We start from the raw sequence: 21,870 nt of genomic DNA on the forward strand, positions 1-21,870 counted from the left end.
AAAAAGGGCTCGTGTGGCTAAGCTTCATATAAAGATCCACTTTCCAAGTATCCCTTTCTCTTTGTGCCGGTTTGTGTGGTGTGTGGCTGAACCGCCTTGCAGGAGAAGGCAATCAACTTTTGAGGCAGCAAATTTTTGTCTGTACGTTTGCCTGGCTGCAGGCTCCAGACTTCGGTGTCCGAGCTGGAAATAGCTCGGAGATCTGATCCGGGGGGCAGGTGGGAGTCTCTCCAGAAATCTGTGCGCCAGATGGATATTCCAGTTCTGCACAGAATGAATGGCTTATGGTGGCTTTAGGCAACTCATGTGATGTCCTTGTGCTTCTGTAAGTCCAGCTGGAGTTCCTGGCTGAAAATTAATTGCTGTCTGCTCAAAGATGTCTTGGCTTAATAATTTCTAGGAAGGAAATGGGATGTGCTCAAACATACATCAACCCTGCTGTGCAGAACCTTGATGGTTTACAGAAGACTCTTTCTCATGCATTGTATTTCCTATATGGTAGTTGTATATAACCCAGTGTAAGAAAAAATCCAAACACAAAGCTTCTTCAAAGAGTATGTGTTGGTATAGGTATTTCTGTTAATAAAAGAGGCAGTCTGCTTTGGAGCTGAGCAAAGATGAATGACTTAATCTTTCCTGAACATAAAAGAAATGCTAATTTTTCTAGGTTTTTCAGGGTTTATAGTGAAAATGGAGCTAGATGTTAGAGTAAGCAAAACATAGATATCACTGTTACTATGGCACCTAAGAAAGTGTATGCTGTCTACTTTGAGAAATTATATGGCACTGAAGTAAATGAGCATTAAAATAAATTTTACATTTCTATGTGTGGGTGGAAACTTCTTTAATAAGTTAAAATGTAGCAGTAATTTCTGGGATGTTCTGCATAAGGTAGTTACGACTTTTTTGTTTTGAAGAATACTAGGGATGCTTGTGCAGCTCTCTCCGCTCCCCAGCAGCAGATGCTCTCCCCCCTACTATACTCACCTAGGTATTTATAAAGATGCCATTTTATGTTATGCTCTAGGGTACATCTGTTTAGAGTCCATCTACTTTGCTTTCCATTGACAATAACGAATACTGAATATGCCGAATTAAGGTTTTGATGTGCAGGTAGAAGTAATGATCAAAGTATGTTGTAGGGCTGGTTAAGGGAAGGAAAACTTGTCTTCCTTGAATGAGTATTCTGGCTTGTCTCCTGCCCCATTTATCATCTTTCATTTTCTGTAAGCAGGTGTTAGAGGAGTAACATCACCCCCATGGTTAGAGTCAGCACTTACGGGCTTGTTACAGCAGGGCTGGTTTGTTTGTTTTCCGTTTCTTTCACTGCACGGAAATAAATGAGATTTAATCCCCACATGTATGACTCCTGTGTTGTAACCAGGCAGTTACACAACATGTTAAATTATGTTAAACAGTGATGCTGTGTTAAAACAAACTCCATTGTGGTCTTCCCCTCAGTCCTTAATTGTTGGTGATTAAAATGTCAGTGCTGTCTATAAGCAGACAGACTGTTTGCTCTGCCTTGACTGTTGGTGATTAAAATGTCCGTGCTTGCTGTAAGCAGACGGGCTGCTCTGCAGCATGCCCTTACTGGCTGCCTTGTGGCTCTTCCCAGCAAGCCTGCGTCTGCAGATCTCGCAGCGTTTCATGAAGATGAGGTGGAAGAGCACTGCACTATGTATACAAAATTATTTACTCAGAAAAACAAATTGTGTGCTTGGGCTCCAGTCCTCATCTCATGCTCTGTCAGTTTGGTGCTACCTTATTTGGGGCGTTCACTGCTTTGTTGTATTAGTACTGTAAGTGACTTTAACTTTGGCAAAAGCTTGGATAATTATTTAAAACTTTGATGTACATTCTGTACTTGGTTTTCCAGCAGGTTAAAAACGTGTTAACAAGTGTTTTCCTCTCTAGGGATGGATGAATGAAATTTATAATTATGATCCAGAAACATACCATGCTACATTGACTCACTCTGTCTATGTGCGACTCGAAGGAAGCACCTTAAGACTTTCAAAACCCAATAAAAATATTTCTAGAAGGGCTGTGTACAATGAGCCAAAGCCTGAAGTCACATATGTCAGCCAGAAAATTTATGAACTTACAGAGAGCAAGGTGAGTGTGCTGTACTTATATCTGATTTTAACAAAGAATACTTTGAAACTTTTTTTTGAAATTTTGAAATTTTTTTTCACTCCTCTAGTTTCATGTGCTGTCATTATGTAAACAAGACTGTTGTCGTGACTAAGTTGCAAAAGATTGTGCTGGGGAGGAAGATTGAGCAGGATTTAGAAAAAAATTACGTGTTTACACAGTAAAGGAAAAGCATACTTTTCCTCTCTCAGTTCAAAGCAGAATTTAACACATGGGAGTTTAGAGAATTGTTCCCCATACATTAGATTATTGCGTGACTGTTCTGAAGTTTATATCAAAATGCATAATCTGGTGGTTGTCTCTATCCCAAGGCAGTTTGGACAACATTTGCATTTCACTTGAAGGGGGAATGTACATTGTATATGGATGTAAAAGAGGAGAGCGAGAGGTGGCTGGAACAGACACAACTTGCTATTGGTACCCACTGTCTGGGGAAGGAGATTGGGATTTTTGCAGTTGGAAGAGTGCATCAAGAATAATGCTGGGACAGTTTTCCTACCTGTTATTTGCCTCCCTCAAATCTGTGAAGAGTTGCCATGTGAAGTTGATTCCATTGGCATTGTATTAAGTAATACATCAATACCCCATTATTAAAAGAATGGATTTTTTTAATGTGCTGCATCAATAGAGGGCCTTGGCAGTACAGATGTAGGAGGAAACTATGCTTCAATTGACTGTGGGAGTTAGAGGGAGAGAGGGACCAAGGCGATAGTGAAGAAAACCTCCCTTCGTTTCCCTGAAGCAGTATGGGAAAGGAGCTTGCTGTCAGCTGTTTTCTGTTAAAGGAAGATGGTGAAAAAGATAAAGCAAAAACTTAGATTCCTGCCTATTGCAGATTTGTTTTCCCATAATGAAGACAAGCAAAGCTATCACATGCTACGAGAGCACTTGACTGACAGTTGTTCTCCATGGTATCTTAGAAAAATTTCCAGTATTTCCCCCTCCCCCCACCCCCAATTGGTTGCAAAAGTGTTGGGTGCTCTGAATATAATAAGCAAATTATGGCTATTTTCCAAGGTATTTACCCTCAGTTTTTGGAGAATGTGGGTAAATTCAGCCCCTAGATTAGAATTTTTAACTCTTATTACGCTTATTAGAATTTTTAACTCTTATTATTCTTCTCATCACTTGCATTGTCTCAATTCTCTCTGAATATACTGAATTTAGAATATGATTTATAAATAAAGGAATAAAATCACTTTTGTTCCTTGATTCTTACATACTGGATGTGACTATTGCCAACTTCAAACACTCAATTTCATGAGGTGGGCCTGAAAAGTTGAGTTTTAAAACTCAGTTTAGGTTCTCATTACCTACCCCGTGGTCACAGAAATAAGGTTCTTGGTTTTTTCTGGTTTTTCTGCATAACTATGAGAATATGATCTTTTAAATGAAAACTGAGTTTCTCCACATGATTGTAGAAGTCTAAGCTACTTGAATGGTCCTTGTTTTAATTCCAAGGCTATGGCTCACCAAAGACCTAGTGACAGCAGTGGATTGGACAACAACCAGCTATACATTAAGAGTTAAACCCAGCAGATCCAATGTAGGGTCTGTGTCTCTCATGTTTGTATATTCTTTATGTGACTACAGAAACATAGAAGATACAACTGAAAAATAAGTTAAATTAACCCTTTAATTTATCCTTCAGATTTCCCTAGTTCCTAAGAGTCTGGCACGGAAACGGATTTGGAATAAGAAGTACCCTATTTGCATTGAACTTGCTAGACAGGATGACTTTATGGCTAAGGCCCAGACTGATAAAGAGAATACAGACGAAAAGTTATCTGCTGAAAAAGTGGACTTGAACAACGAAGAATCCAAGAAACCTCAGGATGGAGCAAAGTACACTAGCCAAAAGGATCAAGTGCTTTATCTCTTTGGAAGGACAGGTAGGGAGAAGGAGGAATGGTTCAGAAGGTTCCTTCTTGCATCCAAGCTGAAGTCTGAAGCAAAGAAGCCATCCAGTTTATGTGGGAACAAGCCAGGTATGCAAATTTTGTATTCTAGTGAAAGCATCTATTAAAAGAAACAAACCAAAGTTATGTTTTCCCAGTGGTAGTTATAGCAACTGTGGAGCCATAGTGATCTTTACAGACAAATAATGCTAAAGACACTCTTCTGCTCCTTATCTTGGCCTTTCATTCCCGCCTTCCCACCCTGCCTTTTCCTCTCTTGGCTATATACTTGGCTATATGCCCTCAACTATTCTTGCTATTTTTAGACTGTTTTATGTGAATACACTGTTTTTCAGTGACTGTAACAACTCCTGTAATTTTTGTTAGGATGAATTTTTTTAATCCTGGTTTTTTTCTTTCTCTACTGTTGGAGATGATGTCAATATTTGCAGTATTAGACTTAGTCCTCTTATTACCCGTTCTTCCTCCTCCAGCCTTCCTTCCACTCCAGTCTCCTGTAAAGACTAAATAGCTTTCTCATGGGTTAATGTCACAAGCAAACACATTTTTGTGTTTAAATAAAAAGTCCTGTGCTGATATATATCTCTCTGAACCAACAAACATGTTAGTTTACAGTATTGATCAAATGTTTGAAATATTAATTTAAAACCATCCTCTGATATAATTTTAAATCCAAATCACTCATGCTTTTCTGTCTTTATCTAGTCTCTGAGAAGCTTTTTAAAAATCAGTTAACATCATTATTTCTGGCACATAACTTCTTGAAATGCAAATGCAAAATTAATGGCTAATTAAAATTCTACTAGTTACATGCTTTTGACAGTCCTTTTAATTGTAACAGCCTATAATTAAATAAAAAAAAAAAAAAAGTTTAGTTATAGGTACATTTTAATCACCTGACCTTGATTTTAGGCATTCCCCAGCAGGGCTGTTGGGAATTCTGCCATATGTTACACATATGTGAGTGTCCATATTTAAATACGCTATTGATCAGCTGAATTTTCCAGTCCCACATCCTGATGAGTGCTGAATCATACCAAATATTGACTACTTTGGGTTTAGGACCATCTAAGGACATAGTAGTGGAATTAACTTTTACCCTTCAAAATGAGAAAGCACTACTCTGAATGGCCTTTTTTCAGAATAAATTATATCTGCAAGCTCATTTTGTTCCTTTAAGCGTTTGATCATACACTCTAGTACTTGACTGTTAGGTTCCTTTCCTCTTAAACAGGTATTATTCCTTTTAATTTAGGGATCTTGCCAACACACAGTAGAACCGATAGTCAATCTGGAGTTCTCACACACAGCCGAAGCAGCAGCAAGGGAAGTGCAGAAGAAATTGCATCCCAGCCGAAGCACAAGGATCTGGCTGGCCACATGCGGCAGAAAATGCTTCTGGACTACAATATTTATATGGCAAAGTGTGTTCCACATGAAAAGAAAAGCCCTTCAGGTAGTCCAGTCCTCAGTGCAGATAGCAGCCCTACAGCTGTGAAAAAGGTAATACTTTTCCCCCAAAAGATGCATCAGAGGTGGTGATATATTTTACCTTGTTAACTACTACTTTAAAAATCAGTTCTGTAGAAAGAAAAATTAATTTCTTTAACTACAGGGTGGACCTAAACTTCTTATAAAGTCAGTGTGGGTTTTCATGCTTGCCATTTCCCTGTTGACCACAGTTTCTCCTTCATGTAACGTACAAGTTTTTCATTGATTTAGTTTGATTTCTTATCTCCCAAGAACATCGGTGTTTTTTCTGGCTTTTGCAGTGTTTTGTACCTAAAAGATTATACAGCTGAAGGCAATATGGCTGTAGATTTTCTTCTTTAGGAATGCACAGGTGTGTCCTAAAAACCATTGGTCACAAAAGAACTTGTGTCTTATGCTTAAGATTAAAACAAACAAACAAATCAAACAAAATTCCACAAACCTCACTTCCCAATAGTAGTAAAAAGTTAAATTTTTCTGTGTATATTCTAAAGTAGATTGAACTAAAAGCGTATTTTTTGAGGTCCTGGCTTGTTGAAACAATTTAAGTGGAATTTTTAGTACTTGGTAGTAAAATCGATCTTCATTCTCTGCTGATTGTGGGGAGCTAAAGGCCTTCTACCATTCCTGAGTGCATCTGAGCACCTGAATGGGACAGAATTGTCATATAACACAAGTATAAGTTGGATGCTGTTCGTAGCAGTTTTTCAGTGCAGACAGTACACTATAAAATCTGTTTTTCAACCCTACATTTGGCTTCGCTCATGCACTCTGGATCACATGAAGCAGTGCTTTTTGTCCTGGACCTGAGAACTGTGTTTCTGTTGCATGTTTCAAAAAGTGCTTAACCTCCTCAGTTCTTGCCAAGAATGATGTCCTGGCCCTGTGGCCATCAATAGGGTTAGGAATTTGCCTTAGGTGTGTATCTGATGGTCCTCTGGCTGTGGCTCTGACGACATTGGGACAGTTCTTACTGCGGTATACCTGCTGCTTGGGTTGATTGAGGGACAGAAATGGAATTGGCTCTTGTATAGACTGCAGCTTGATTTGGACAGCCTTGCTCAAAAAGACATAAGGCATGGATGGATGGATTGTATGGTTTCCATATTTTAAATGTTTTTTAAAGCAATACTAGATGGCTGATGCGTTAGTATTGTGTAGTACACAGCAGTGTAATAGCTATGTCTATAGCTCCGACTAATCCTTTGGCCTCTTGGACTGCATTTGATTCACTCTTAATAAACAGAACCTTAATATTAAGTACAACACTCTTAATAAATGGATCCTTAATGTTAAGTATGATCACCATTCATTTAAAAGATGTAATTCAATGTCCAGAAAGGAGTAGGAGGCCATGGTATAGCATGCGAATAAACACATCTTGTGTTCCCCCAGGAAAATAGATATTCTAGCTCCCGACAAGCCCTGTAGCAGTGATGAATTCGCTGCTGAATCTGGCACGTGTCAGAAATCACTCTATAAATAGATTAACAGCGCTGGCAGGAAACTTGCGTCACAGCAGAAGCTACTAACCCAGCAGGTCTGCCCGCGTGAGGCTGCAGCCAATTGCAGTGGTCATTGCCAAGAAATTATGTTCAGAACTGTAGCATCTACCTGACTCCTCTTAGAAAGCACTGCCTTTCTGCTGGCTTCAGGATTTCTGCCTGTAAGAATGAAAAGCAAATTCTCCTTTTATTGCAGGCAGTTGAGAGCTGTTAAGTACGGTGTGTCTCCTTCATGGAAACCTCCTGCTTTTAATGAAATACATGATAGCATGTACACACCCAAAATTATTTCAGCTGCCTTTGCTTTCATGTCTATAGTCAGTGATGCAACATTTGAACATATACCTCCATGTGTTTTGAGACCAAGACATAATCCTCTTAGACTGTAAACAAAACCTTTAATGCAGCAGAAGGAACAATATGGTTTCCTGAATCCTGTATGCAAACACTGGAAGGAAGAACTTGTTTCCCTGTACTGCATTTGTTTATCATCTGTTTGTGATGTTTCTGAATTGGATTTAAGGAGGTAAGATTGGGTCTTGTTTTCCTATTTTTTGATAAAACAAAAGAAGAGTAGGGTAACTGTTCTTCTAGATCCTGTTGGGAAGAGAGAGTGTCTCTACTACAGACACATTTCTAAGTCTGCCCACTCTGGGCTTCTCTGCTTTTTCTGCCAGAGGTTAAGTTACATACAACTTTCTCATTTCATTGCCAGAGGTGAATCTATATCCATGCGGTCTCATTCAGTCTGTTGCATGTCAGGTTGATGACAAGCAAGCTCATGTCAGGCCAGCTGATGTGGTTGTAAAGCTGCTACCTGTGCTGAACATTAGAGTTCTTACCTAACCCAGGCTATAACACTGAACTTCCAGTGTAAATGAGGTTTTTTCTGACCTTAGTTTATAGAATTTATAGAGCTGAATAACCTGCTCTGTGTTTCCAGTTACCAGATGCCCATGTGGAAGCTGAAGAAGAAGAACAGGAGGCCTGGGTGAATGCTTTGCTTGGAAGAATATTTTGGGATTTTTTAGGAGAAAAGTATTGGTCTGATCTAGTGTCAAAGAAAATCCAAATGAAACTTAGCAAAATAAAGGTAATAATCTGGAGACTTGCACTACGCATTCCTTATGGAGGAAAATGAACAGAGAGTCTTTGAGTTTTAAAACAGTAGAAGAAATGCTTATTTCACACTTGTATGTAAAAGACAAGTAAATAAATCTGATGCAGAGTTCCAGTTCAGCTTTGCTATCCATTTCACAGTAGGATCTTGGCATGTTAACTTTGCTGCTTCAGTTTCAAATGAACTACAGCTGGATTAACTATTTGTGTCTGTGAAGTTTTTATGTTAGAAGTAGAAGTATTGTTGTATTTACTTTAGGGATAAATAGAACTGCTTGTAAGTTATGAAATCTGCTTTGGGAAATAGCAAATTGCCTTTAAGATGGAGGACATCAGGGAACCACAATTCTGATGTGCTCCTGTTAGCTTCAGACATACACTGCTTGCAGGAGAGCTCAGTGGGAGTAACCGTCAGGGAAAGAGCTGTCTGTGGGGTGATGGGATATAATTGTACATCAACTGCATCAGCTCAAAGGGTGAAGGGAGGAGTGGTGCTTTTGAATGACTTTTGGGTCTTCCCTTTGCGTTCTGTAATTTCTGAACAGCAGCAGTTAATCACAGGGCTCTTTAGCTCCTGATGTTTGGGGAGGAGTTTGCCTGTTCCTAAAGGCAAAGGAAGACGTAGTCTTGCTGACAAAAGCTCTGAAATCTAGCTGCCAGCACCAGCTGTGAGGTAGCGTTGCTTGTGCTTTGGGAAATAAGCAGTAACCTAATTCTGCCCTGGCTGTTTCCACAATTGTGACAGCAGGGTACCCAAACATCCCATTGGAAACAGTTTAAGTGGAAAGACTGGGAATGGGGGATGGATGTATCTTTGATAGGTTAAAGCACTATCTGCTCACAGGAGAGAGAATTCCTGTCAATTAGAAATACTTACAGTAAATAGATACCCAAATCATTGGATTCTGTGCCTCTATTATACTAAAATTATGATACAGATTTAAAAGCTAACGTGCTATGAAAGAATTTGGCAAAGATAGTAATAGCTGAGACACTTATACAACTGCAACTATAAAATATGTGACCGAATTTAAAATCCAAAGAAGTCTTTGATTTTTATTCAGAGTAAAATAGGATTTACACTTAATTCTTGAGCTTTTTACATGGTTTGACTAAAAGCTGTGTGCTGGAGGTTTAAGGTCAGCATCTGAACTTCAGCATAGTTTTAAAAACATTCCAAGTTCAGATACTGAATCTCTCTCTAAAATATTATTTTGAAACTGATAACTGCGAAATCCTAGAATTGAAAGAAATTTTTGTAATCGTATTTGTGTTCTTTCACTGGTGGCTTTTCAGCTCAATCCATTCCTTAAGTTTAATGACCTTTCTTCTGTCAGCAAACAATGATGTTTAGTTCCATAACATGGATATGATTTTTACATTCTATTCTTTTAGCTGCCATACTTCATGAATGAGCTAACTCTAACCGAGCTTGACATGGGGATAGCAGTGCCGAAGATCCTTCAAGCCTTCAAACCTTCTGTTGATCACAGAGGTAAAATACATGCTTCCTCTTCTGGTTTTGCCAGGTTCATGCCTTTGTACCTGTGGAGAACAGAATTTTGATCTGTTTATCTTGTGAGTGTTTTAATCAGAGGAAGGTACACTTAATAAGAGCTTATTCTGAGGAGATACTGAGTGGTCTCTATCTCCAATAGTAGTGGCATCAGGCTTGGTATAAACATAATTCTATAGATATGGAAATATGATCGTGTCTCTCCGTCGGAAATAATTACTGAACTAAACTAAAATTTGCATGCAAGAGAGATGCAGGCTTGTATCTGATACTCTTTTATGGACTACAGAGAGCACTGCACATCTTCTCAAGACAGATCTGATTCTGTACCATAGCAGAAAACAGATTTGGCTCTCTTTTCTTTCTGAAAACAGTGATTCAGAAAATACAATTGTAATGACTCAGAAGCAAGAATACAGTGTTGCTTTGAAAAGAGACTTCAGAACACAGCATCATTTTATGCCCTTAATATTAAATATGGATTTTTTTTTTTAAGCTGAAGGACTTTCATACTGCTGCTTTATGAATCAGAACTAGGTTTTTTTCTTCTCTATTCTTTCTGGCTTGCATATGGTCACACGAGTATGTTTGAGGATACTCGTGTCACTTAAGTAGTTTCACAAAAACACAAACTTGGGTTAATGTTTTTTTTTTTTTTAGCTTCAGAAGTGTTTGTTCTACATGCTGAGGAGAGGTAGATGCCATCTTTCTTCTAAGACATGTAATCAGAGCAGTTTTTAATTTTAGGTTGTTTCTGAGTTTATTAAGGGCTTCTTAACTTGTCTCCTCCCACTTCATTCACTCCTTCAGTTACCATATTGTTACACTGGGCTGGAGAAGTGAAAGAGCATTACCTAACTCAAGGTGGAGAAGTTTCTAATTGGTCTAAAGGGAAATATTTCCTTGGAGGACCTGTTCTGGTGCAGCTATGGATTGCATAGCAAACAACTTATTTTTGTTTTAAACTGCTCTTTCAACTCTTAGATGAAGATATCAAAATCATTTCTAGATGCTGCTAAAACCAATAAACTGGTAGTGAGATGGTAGGAATTTAATGAATTTACAATACTTGTTAAGAGTGTTAAGAGCCTCTGGAGAGGCTCTAAATTACAGGCCAGCAACGAGCCAAACTTCAGCAAATCTCAGTAGCATATTTAGAACAATAACAACATGGACAGAGCAAAGTTTGAACAGATAACTAGCTGAAAATCGTAACAGGATCAATCTTCACTAGCTCTCCTGTGCACAGTGTTTCTTAGGAACAGACTGTCGTGTTTATGGAGTATCTTCTCAGAGCATGAGGGTATTGAACACAGCAGGTATATAGTGCCATGTCCTTCCTTGCAGTGCTGGTTGGAGGAGATTGCAGTGCTGAACTCAGTGGGTTTGAGGGGGTTTTCTATTCACTGGAGTGGTTTTTCTCTTCGATATCTTAGTTCTGCTCACTGTTCTTAAAGGTCAAGCAACAGTGGTTCCCCAGGACGGAGAATTTGTGATAGAATTCAGCTGTGCACAGTATTAGATAACGAGCCAGTTTCTGCTTAGAAGCAATTTAGGCTTCATCTTTGCTCATATATAGTTTGGACCTGGGCTTTTTAAGGTTTATTTAACTATAGTTTTGATGTAAGACTCATTTGTCTGCCACTCTTACTACAGTGCTCTTCTCTAACTCACATGAATAGTTATCATCAGAACTTTGCAAGAATACCAGATGCATGAAATTTAGGAGGAAATAAATGAACTTTATCACAAATATTAAAAATGTTGTGCCACTCAAATCACTGACTAAAAGCGTGAGAAGGTTAGTAAGCTCTAACCTTTCCCTTGTGAAAGTGTGAACAAAACAGACTTTGGGGAATGATTAAAATTCTCTTGGACATACATAACATGTTAACTAATGCTGCCTGTTGTATCCAACTGCTATTGTTTGCCCTTATCTCACTTGAGGCTTGCAGCTCTTTGGGGAAAAGCCTTATCTATAAAACACTGAGTACTTTGCTCTCAACTTCTTGAAAGTATGTTTTCCATTGGAGCTTTATAAACAAAGCATGTTTGAAAAGAGCAAATTGTTTTGTTGTCATGAGGAACAAAAACTGTCTTTTAAGAGAAATAAAAATTGAATAGATGGAATAAACTCCCGTGCAATCAGTATTCGGGGAACTAAAACATTGCTGCTTCTTGTCGAATGCTTCCCTATGTGGGACAGCGGGTTCTCCACAGTACTTATGAAATCCTCCAGTGTTCCCGAGAGCAAAGTGGCTTCACCATTGGTAGAAATTTTATTTTGAGTTACAGAAAACAAGGTGAAAACTTTTAAAAATCGTTACATGTATGATGCTTGCTAGGTTGTTGCGTGGTTTCTTTTTAAATGAACTGACGCTTTGGGGTTCTTGTCAGTGTTTCCCTTTGCCTAGATTTAAACATTTTTTTGAATTCCGTTCTCTGTTCTCATAACTTCAGTTGTAACCAAAGACTCTAGTTCTAAGTCATGAGATGGGATTTAGGAGACTGCTGAACACTTGGCTTCAATGAATTGCTGACAACAGCATTTAGAAAATTAACTCCTTCAGTTTCTTGTTCAGTTAAACTGTGACAAGCAAACATTTATGGTAGAATTTGTAAACCTTCTAACTTCTTTCATATTGCCGAATGACATGTGAACTCTTAGTATCAGAGTTTTTAAGAACTTGCAGTGAATAATTTCTGAAATAACTTGTTTTGCTATTGTACTTAAAAGGACATAAATAAATAAGGGGATGAAAATTAGAAATGGTTGTTGTCATAAGGATAAACGTATTTGTTGGTAAGTTGACCTATGAGTAAACCATACATGGGGGGAAAAAAAAAATCTTAAAACTTCAGGCCAGTGTCCAGAACGAACACTTTTAAGAAATTTTTTTTTAAAGTGTTTGAGACAATCAATCATTTGAGGTAGCCTTTTGTGAGGCTTTAAAATGCAGTTACTAATTGTGATGTTCTTTGTTTCATCCATACTTTTTTACCCGTGCTTGATTACAAGCAAGCTCCTCTAAGTAACTAAATTTCTTAACAGACAATGTTAGGACAAAAAAAAAAAAATCTTGTTTCTGTTAATACAATCCTATTTGGGTGACAGCATATGCTGTAGTATTTACTGTACTTCTGTCAAGCCTAGGGAACAAGACAACTCTGAAAAAATTGTACCATCTGCCCAATTCTTCACCCCCTCTCCCTCCCCTACCTTCCTTTTTCCCTTGGGAAAATGCGTATGAACCTTTTCTGGCCAGAAGGAATTTTCCCTCTCAGTAATGGCATCCTTTGCTTAATTTGATCTACTGTTAGAACAACATTGATGTTTGAAGCATGCTGACTCATTGGTTATCCAAAAGGTCTGTTTAGCTGTTTTCTTGTTTCTGATAATCTTACTGCTACTTCATTACTGTAAAGAGGAAAAATCTACATAAGCTTGTGTTTGAAGAAGAATTTGGGTTAGTAAAGAAGCAGCTTGCCTTCAGTATTGCTTCCAACGTGTAATCTCATAGTGTATCAATGACCTGGTCTTTGGGAGCTGTGTGTATTTTTGTTAATATAAATGGGTGGGATTGGGGACAATGCCATTCTTCTGATGTGTTTTTGCAGAAAAGTAAGTAGTTGTTCTTTAACTGATAAAGTGTGTCTTTTCTAGATCAATCAAACACAAAAAGTAGTTACCATTACTTGCTTCCGAATAAGTAAATAAAAGTAGAATGCATTAGTGGTTGATGTACCAGATACCAGTAGGGCGTACTGTGTGCAGCTGCTGTATCTGGAAAAGGAAGAAGCATAATCTATACTTAGTGGCATCTGATTTCTAATCTCTGGATTACAAATACCCTACAGCTTTTTTTAATCGGTGGGACTGCAGGGTGTCACTTAAGAGGCAGGCCCTAATCTTGCAGTTATTCCCAAGGCAATTCTTTTGGTGATTGCGATAAGTGAATAGTCTGCCCAGACAATAAGATTTAACTTCATACTACACATCTGGAATTGTTCTAAGTGATGACCCTGTTTGCTGTGAGTTATAAGAAGAATGCCTATAGCTGAATTACTGAGCGAACCTTTTCATACTTCTTTGATACACCATTGTCAAAAGCAAAAGAGACTGCAGGTTGTGATGTGTGACAAGCAATATTGCTCTGGGATTTCAAGTTTTGCTTCATTTGGACAGCGTAAGTAATATGGAGGAGTGTCCCCATTACTGATTGGCTTGGAGCAGTACTATAAATAGTTTTGAAGTGAATCCCTGATTGTATTCTATTTTCTTTATCTTGATTCAGATCTCTTAAGCAGTTTAGGTGTGCGTAAATCACACTCCTCTTTTTAGGTCATTAGCTGTACTCACTGATCTGTCTTTCAGCATGCCTTTGATTCATACCTGAACGTTCAACTTTGTTGCATAACCTTAATGTGAACAGAAAGCTTGCTTTGATAAGCTTTTAACTATTTGTGAATTAATGACCTCATTGGTTGACGAAAGTATTTTTCTCTTTGGAAAAAGTGTGATGTATAAACTTTTTTAAAACAAATTTTTGCTTGACATTAAAATAAAGTGATTTTGACTGTTCTTAAAGTGACATCTTTTTGTTGTTGTTGTTGTTGATTTTAGGACTTTGGATTGATTTGGAAATGTCCTACAATGGATCTTTTCTAATGACCCTAGAGACGAAGATGAACTTGACCAAACTTGGTAAAGAGCCGCTGGGTGAAGCGCTTAAAGTTGGAGAGATCGGCAAAGAAGGGTAAGGTATTAAAAAGAGTAGAATCAAGTGAGAGCTTTCATAGTGAAAAAGTGAAATTTTCTTTGCGTATATGCAGCTCTGGTTCTGCAATAGATTGAAAGGAGCTGGGGGTTTGCATACACGTAAGTGTATATCTTGGCCTTTCTGTGCAACTTTACTGTTTGATTACACCATTGATAATTGTCTTAGAAAAGGCTTTTGTAGTACAATCAATTTTATATATATATTAGTAGGATTCTAAAATGTTCTGTGACTAAAATTTAGTTTTGTCTTATGCTTGGTTTGGAGTCTTGGCCAGTAAGACTTGAATATTGGAGATACATGCAGATATGGAGATCGATACACATAACATGCTACCACAGCATGGTGTGTAATAGTAAACAAACAACTGTGGAAGGTAAATAGGCTGTAACTGTTATGTAAAGACTTTTTCAATAGCTTTATTGCATCATGGGAATAATCACACCTCTACTTTAGTCTCCAGTTCTCCTCATATCCCACTTCTATTTACCCGCCATGTCTAAGTGAAATGCCTTATAGATGAACTAATTAGAAATCACATGTACACTTACCGAATAAATAGTAAAAAGTATTTGTGCTTTCCCTCTCATTTTTATGATGTTGTTTGAATTTCATCAATCTGTCCATTTGTATTAACCTGGTGAGTGACACCTGTCAAATAGCCATTCTGTCAGCTGTGGAGTGTTGGTTCTCTTTGTGCTGTATTCTCTTTGTACTTCAGAAATCTGCAGTCCCTGAGCAGTAGGTGGTCTCTGATTTAGTGTACAACCAGTGCCAACAAATCAAGAAAATATTTTCTAAATCTGGCCATTTGCTTAGATAGGAATAAAATGTTGTGGTCTTTCAGAATTAAGATACTATATGCTTTGTATACTCATGTCATAGCTCTGACGATTTATTCTGAGATATCGTGAAGTAATATTTATAGCAGCACTATATTACAGTGCAGTCATGACAAGAAAATAAATGTTTAAAAACTAATGGCTGAATGATCTCATACACTGGTAGAAATTCAGAGGATTTAAAATCGACCTAGATTCTTGTTATCACTGCTTGAAATAAATACTTCTGAATTTACATCAGTGTAATTGGTAGGTGTGATTTTTGAAAAATCCCTTTAATCTTGTCCACCCAAAAAATGGGGGTTAGAGAAGGAAATGTCTGTACAAATCAAATTCTTCCTTTTCTTCCCCATCCTTTCAGGATTTTCTTTGTGTATTTTTATCTGTCCAGTGCAAGAACAGCCTCAGAAATAATTAGTGAATGCATTGATTTCATATTTAAAAATCAGCTTGATTCTAGCTGAGCAATAGGCCCCCAGCAACACAAATGTAAATGTCTGTAGCTAAGCAACCAATTACTTGAAGGTATAACCATTAGCTGTATTGCTCCCTGCACATGGCTGTGATCTTTCAGATGCTCAGGGCCAGGTACCATGCCAGCTTTACACAAAGAGCAGTCTAATGTATTCTAGTTTGAATGGGGGTTTTTTTGGTTGCTTGGTGGGGTTTTTTTTTTCCTTAAATGCAATGGATATTATATACAAACAAACAAATTAAAGACTCTGAGAAGTATAGAACAGTTTGATTCTTATCTGTGCTTTCTATTGTGTTAGTTAATTTTACTGGCTTTTTTAATTATCGGTTGACAATTGCTGTGACAAATCAACTATTCTGCATGCGCTTGCATCCACAATCATATTGTCTGTAAGTGATGCATGTTGGTTGCTTACGCTCATTTCTGCTCCTCAAGAGCATAGGACAAACGACCACTTGAGATGCAGTAACCACAAACTCATGTGAGAAAGGCATCTCCTCATCCAGAAAGAGGAGGGTGGGGGAAACAGCACTGAGTTTTAACTGTCCTTGGATATTGTCAGTGTAAAGCGAGACAAATGGTTCAGTGTTGCCATCCATTCTATCGCCACTGCTGTGTTAGCGTTTGAAATAGAAGTGTGCTGTTACACGGTTTGATAATGCTGTCTTGCATGCACTCTCAGGAGAATGCAGCTCTCAAAAAGGGTGGAAAACTATTTAATTACTGATTTTATAAAATTATTACAGTAGCAGGTTCTACTGTACTGGAGATTAGGCAAAGGCAGGCAGGCTAACCCAAAGTTACCGCAGTTTCTTACCCCATCAATCCTTTTTGCTGTGTTGTACCATGTAAAAACAAACCGACAAATGGCAATTCATAAAACAGTGTGCAGTCTGCTCAGGAACAATACTGTAGCTCCAAAGTGTTTTTCTGCCAATGTTTGTGTCATATAAATGGTCCATTGTATGCAGAGATCCCTTGAAATCTCACTCAAGCTTATTTATTGTTGTTTTGTTTAATGCGAGGAGATCTTGTGGTCTTAGCCAGTTGGTGCGTGCTTGTGGAGGCACTTCAGAGGGCCCTATTACCTAGGCAAATAAAACACCTTGTAAGAAGGTGACACCTTTGAAAGCCTTGAAAAGACACTGGGCATGCTTTGAATTGGGTGGTATGACACGCACAGGAAAGTGCAGTGAGGTCACACCCAAGTAGAAAATTTGTAGGTTGAATCTGACCTAAAAACGTGAGCTTCTCACTGAGAAACAGCTCCAGCATTGCTATTTGGGCCAGTGACGTGAACCATCCATCGCCCGCTAAGTCCTCAGAGAGGGCATTCAGTTTGGTGTGCTCTTTCACTCTTCTGGGGGTACAAAATGCATTTCTGGGTAAGAAGAAGAGGTTTACCATTCTGATTCCATAGCCTGGGTAGCAAATTCTTCAGTGTAGAGAGGTCAGGGGAGTACTGCTCCAGTTCTTAAACAGGCGGTTAGGAAGGAGTGTTGTGCACTGTGAGCTGTACTTGAACTGTCCTTTTACATTAGGACTTCATGCAGCAACTAACAGTTTGTTCTATGTACAGAATAGCAGACAGTAGCCTCAGTCCATACCCTGTGTGAGGTTATTAAATGCTTCAAATAAATTTCCAAGAATACACACACACACAAGTAAGAAAACGCAGCTATAAACTGTATTCTGAACAAGCTGTAGAATATTATAATCCTGAGTATAGTCCGTAGGGCTAAAACCATGTGCTTTTGAAGCTTGTGTTGCGTAACTATTGCAAGCTCTTGCATTTGGTAGAGATCTGTTAATGCTGAAGTGTATTCACTGTATCCTTCCCTAATTTAAATCCATTTAAAAGATTTGAAATTTTTTCTGTGATGGTGTACATAAATTCTTCCATAGTTGAAGCCTAGGAATTAGTTACTACTGTGTGATATTTTGTACCCTAAGAGCAGCACTTGTTTGATTTTATTACTTTACTTTTTTCCTCTCTTCTCCCCATGACATTCTTTGCCTTATTCCATCTTGGACTCTCTTCAGAAAAAACAAAACGAAGCCTTAAATCCTGTAAACATCATTCACTGTGTTAGAGAAGCTTAAAAATTCACAAGCCCAAAGGTCAATTTCACTACAAATGTAGTAGGGAAAGGAATATTTCCAGCAAAAATACTAAAGGGAGATTATTGCCTAAATTTGTATGGGACAAAAGTATCTCTGCAAAACATCTAAGAAATATTACTACCCAGGGTTATGTTAGACTACTTCTGTTAATAAAATTGCCTTTTTTCTGCACGAAATTGGTAAGTGATGACACACACTGTAGCTACAGTAAGGTGAATCGCTAGGTTGAGACAACTTTGCTCTGCCAGCGTGAGCGTTGTGCATTTCCTTTCGGAGGCAGACGACAAAGATCTGATTCTCTTGTGCTTTGCCCCGTTACCATTGCTGGAGATACGTCTACACTGCAAAAATTGCATGTGTGTGTGAGTAGACAAAATGGAATTTATTGACTTGGGTTAAAAGTGCTGTGAAGATAAGGTATAGACGTTGTGAAGGTAAGGTGTATATGTTAGCACCTCAGTTAACATCTCCGAGGGATTCTGGGATTCAGTTGATAGAAGACGTCATTTTAAGTTGGAGTCCTATGTCTGCTTTTAGTACAAGACAGAATTGCATGTTCTCACCTTTCAGTTTAAAAGCCTGTCTTTGCCAGAGTTTTAAAAACAAACAAAAAAAACCCCTGTCCAGTCTACATGCTGCTCAACTTCCATGGAAATCCACAAGCAGCAACAGAGATGCTTTCAAATATATTTCAGATAATCTCCACATTTGATTTGAATACGTAGAATGGCCAGTCCCCTGCCATCCTCTTTTATGCAGGATTACATTCCACTGGAGAAAATAAATTTTCCGTGTTGAAGCTAGTTCTGACAGACTGGCTTCAGAGTGGTTTTGGTTTTGTTCTTTTAGATAGAGTTTATAAAAAAGAGGGGACATTTCAGAGTCTCCAATAGAAATACATGTAACGTCAGCCAAAGCTGTACATGATGAATACCTATGTAGGAATATTACATTTGACCTGGAAATTGCATTGTTTCAGTTTCAGGCCAAGGGCATATTGTCTTGCAGACAGTGATGAGGAATCCTCCAGCGCTGGGTCTTCAGAAGAGGATGATGCTCCTGAATTGGCAGGAGAGAAGCAGGTGACTCCAGGAGCAGAAGGGTGAGCTGTCTACATTGTGCTTGTTAATCCTTTCCTCCCCGCCGCATTTCCAGACTTGGTGTAACTGGTATCTTGGTCCAGTCCTATAATGCTCATTGTCACACAGGATGTGGGAGCATGCGTATGTCCAAGCAATTAAGCAAACACAACTCACCCATTTCTAGAGCGAAGAGCAGCAATCAAGCCATGAGTGAAAGAAAGCTGCTCTGCTGCGTGTTTTACCAGGCTGGGAGCATTGCTCACCATACAGCACTTTAGTGGAGTGACCTGTGCAGTGCTCCATTTGACACCTCCTAATTCCTTCACTATCAGATTACAGAGACAAGTCTTTGGGCCAGAGAACCTATGGGGACCTTCCCCAGCGTGCCTTGCCTGGTAGCAGAGCCAAGAACAGGATTTTGTGTGTGAACTTCAAGTACTTTGTTTGTATACAGTATTATACCCATCCTGATCCTACTGATCCCTTGTTTCCAGTGTGTTCTTTTCTTTAAGAAAACAACTGTTATTCAAGCCTTGCTTTCTTGCTCAGGGTTTTGTGTTTTGTTTGTCATCGGCTTTTTTTTTTTTTTTTTCTCTCCCTTTAAAGGCTTTGAGTGTCTGGGCTATGCAATACTGCCCTCTGACGCTGTGCAATAATTTAAAAGAAAATTTCTTAATGTCAGTTTTGCCACGTCATTCCTTGTTTTGGCTGCTGTTCTGATTTTTTTACTTTTTACATCTGATTGAAATTATGCCATGCGATGAGAAATCTGTAGTAACACTGAAATGTCTCAGGCAATCACAATGTTTCCTGTGTCTGAACACATCTCAGTGATTTTACAGTGAATATACCAAAAGGCTCCATGACATATTCAAAATGTTCAAGGGAGTTTCCTTTTCCTCATAAAACCTTTTGAAAACTATGTGATGGAATTACTGAAGTAGATGCATTTCAGATCTTTAAAAAATATATAGATCCTATAAAGAACTCTTAAGGACAAAGAGGGAGAACAAAGAATTTTTAAGTAAATTACTGAAAGAATTTCCTTACACCTTTCAAAAATCTGCATTACTACCACTGTAGAATCTGATGAGAGAGTAACTACTTTATCTGGGTAAAGTTACAGCTAGTGTAAAATCCAAAAGTTGAGATTAATTCACCAATTTTATATCAGCTGAGGAGTTTCTTGTCATATCTCATGCTAAGGAAAAAGTTCTGTAAAAGGCTGGATAAACATGAATTTTTTGCAGGATAGGAAAATGTTATTTCCTTAGCAAGGCTATCTCTGCTACATAACATCAAGAGCCGCAATTAGGTATAACACAGTGTGTGAAAATATCAAACATGCTATTCTTAGAGTGTATATTTCTGAAATGGGATAGGTGCGAGAAAACACACAGTCAGTCCTTAAAGCATCTGGTTTAAAAGCTAGGATGCCCTCTGACACTATTGCCAGGAAAAGCAGCTTCTCTTTCCAGGGATAGTTAACCATTTTTGGAATATCCTTCCACCCACTGCAAAAATCACCTTCCTCTTCTTTTTCACCACCTTTATACTCATTGTAAATGCTACAGTACCTGAAAATGAAAACCTTGACATGATGGTTGAGCCTTCTGTGCTGACATGTGCATATGTCTTGGTGCATCTGCGTCTTGACAGTTTTGTTAGAATGCTAATAGACAGGTTGTCACTTCTCATGCCAGCTTGCTGGCATAAATGATGTAAGTATATTTGCAATTTTAAAAAACGTTGCATTTCCAATGCCATCTGGGAAGGAGGAGTGTTCAGACTGGACAGATATCTGCCAGACACTTGTAGTTGACAGAGTACAGCTGCTGTGTGCAGGCTCTGGTAGGTACTGCTTGGACATGCGAATACATACCTGTTTAGAATTTTTATATCAAAAACTCTAATGATTTAATAAGAAATCTGTGGGTGTTTTAGCAAACAATATGCTTAAGAAAATTACCTTGGTGTACTCTCTTTCTATTCTCTATCTAAAGGTATGTTGGAGGACATCGGACAAGTAAGATCATGAGAATTGTGGATAAAATTACTAAGTCAAAGTACTTTCAGAAAGCAACAGAGACTGAGTTTATTAAGAAGAAAATTGAAGAGGTCTCCAATACTCCATTGCTGCTAACAGTTGAAGTACAAGAGTGCAGAGGAACACTAGTAATTAACATTCCGCCTCCACCTACTGACAGAATCTGGTAAGAGGAACTTAATGCAGAATGGGGCAATGTTTCAGGTGTGTGCTACCCAAGGGATTGCAACTAAGAAAAAAGGTAAAGTGTAGCTGAAATGGGTTCTGGAAGAGGTGCAATACAAACTAGTTGTAAATGAGGTAGGAACTGCTATTAAGAGAACATTGACAGTGAACGCATTTAAGTATATGCTTCGTTGGAGTGTTTATAAGAAAACCTGTTCTGTGTACTCTCCTAAGGTATGGCTTTCGAAGACCTCCCTACCTGGAGTTAAAAGCTCGGCCAAAACTTGGAGAGAGAGAAGTGACTCTCGTTCATGTAACTGACTGGATAGAGAGGAAACTAGAACAAGAGTTTCAGGTGTGTTTCCTTTACATTTTCATTTAATTAACGATAGTTTTTGTCTATTAGAGGGGTGGGTTTTTTTTAAATTTTTGCATGTCCCCTATTCCATTCAAGACTAGTCGGTATCCTCCACTGCTCCTGTTCAGTGGAAAAGCTGTTAAGAACTCAGCTGAAACTGACTTCTGGGGTGGTTTCAAGACCTGGGTGTGTAGACCTGGATGGAAATCTGTTTTAGCACTTCTCAGAATGATTTTAGAGATGAAAATGCCATTTCTTTCTTACTAGGTCAGAATTTGTAGTACCTAAATAA

At 38.4% G+C, this 21,870-nt stretch overlaps 1 protein-coding gene across 14 annotated transcripts in view; it reads left to right on the forward strand.

Moving 5' to 3' along the window:
• Positions 1–21,870, forward strand: part of TEX2 (testis expressed 2) — a 73,162-nt gene that overhangs the window by 48,650 nt on the left and 2,642 nt on the right. For all 14 annotated transcript variants that reach the window (XM_087751089.1, XM_087751090.1, XM_087751091.1 and 11 more), the window contains 9 exons: positions 1,918–2,118; positions 3,809–4,145; positions 5,332–5,579; positions 8,016–8,165; positions 9,587–9,686; positions 14,332–14,464; positions 18,906–19,028; positions 21,012–21,221; positions 21,455–21,575. In XM_087751089.1, coding sequence (XP_087607215.1) covers positions 1,918–2,118; positions 3,809–4,145; positions 5,332–5,579; positions 8,016–8,165; positions 9,587–9,686; positions 14,332–14,464; positions 18,906–19,028; positions 21,012–21,221; positions 21,455–21,575 — 1,623 coding nt within the window. The remainder of the gene's footprint in view (positions 1–1,917; positions 2,119–3,808; positions 4,146–5,331; positions 5,580–8,015; positions 8,166–9,586; positions 9,687–14,331; positions 14,465–18,905; positions 19,029–21,011; positions 21,222–21,454; positions 21,576–21,870) is intronic.

The sequence above is a fragment of the Nipponia nippon genome, unplaced genomic scaffold, assembly GCF_047370975.1.
Source record: "Nipponia nippon isolate SJK-2023a ecotype South Korea unplaced genomic scaffold, ASM4737097v1 scaffold_14, whole genome shotgun sequence".
Classification (NCBI taxonomy): domain Eukaryota; kingdom Metazoa; phylum Chordata; class Aves; order Pelecaniformes; family Threskiornithidae; genus Nipponia; species Nipponia nippon.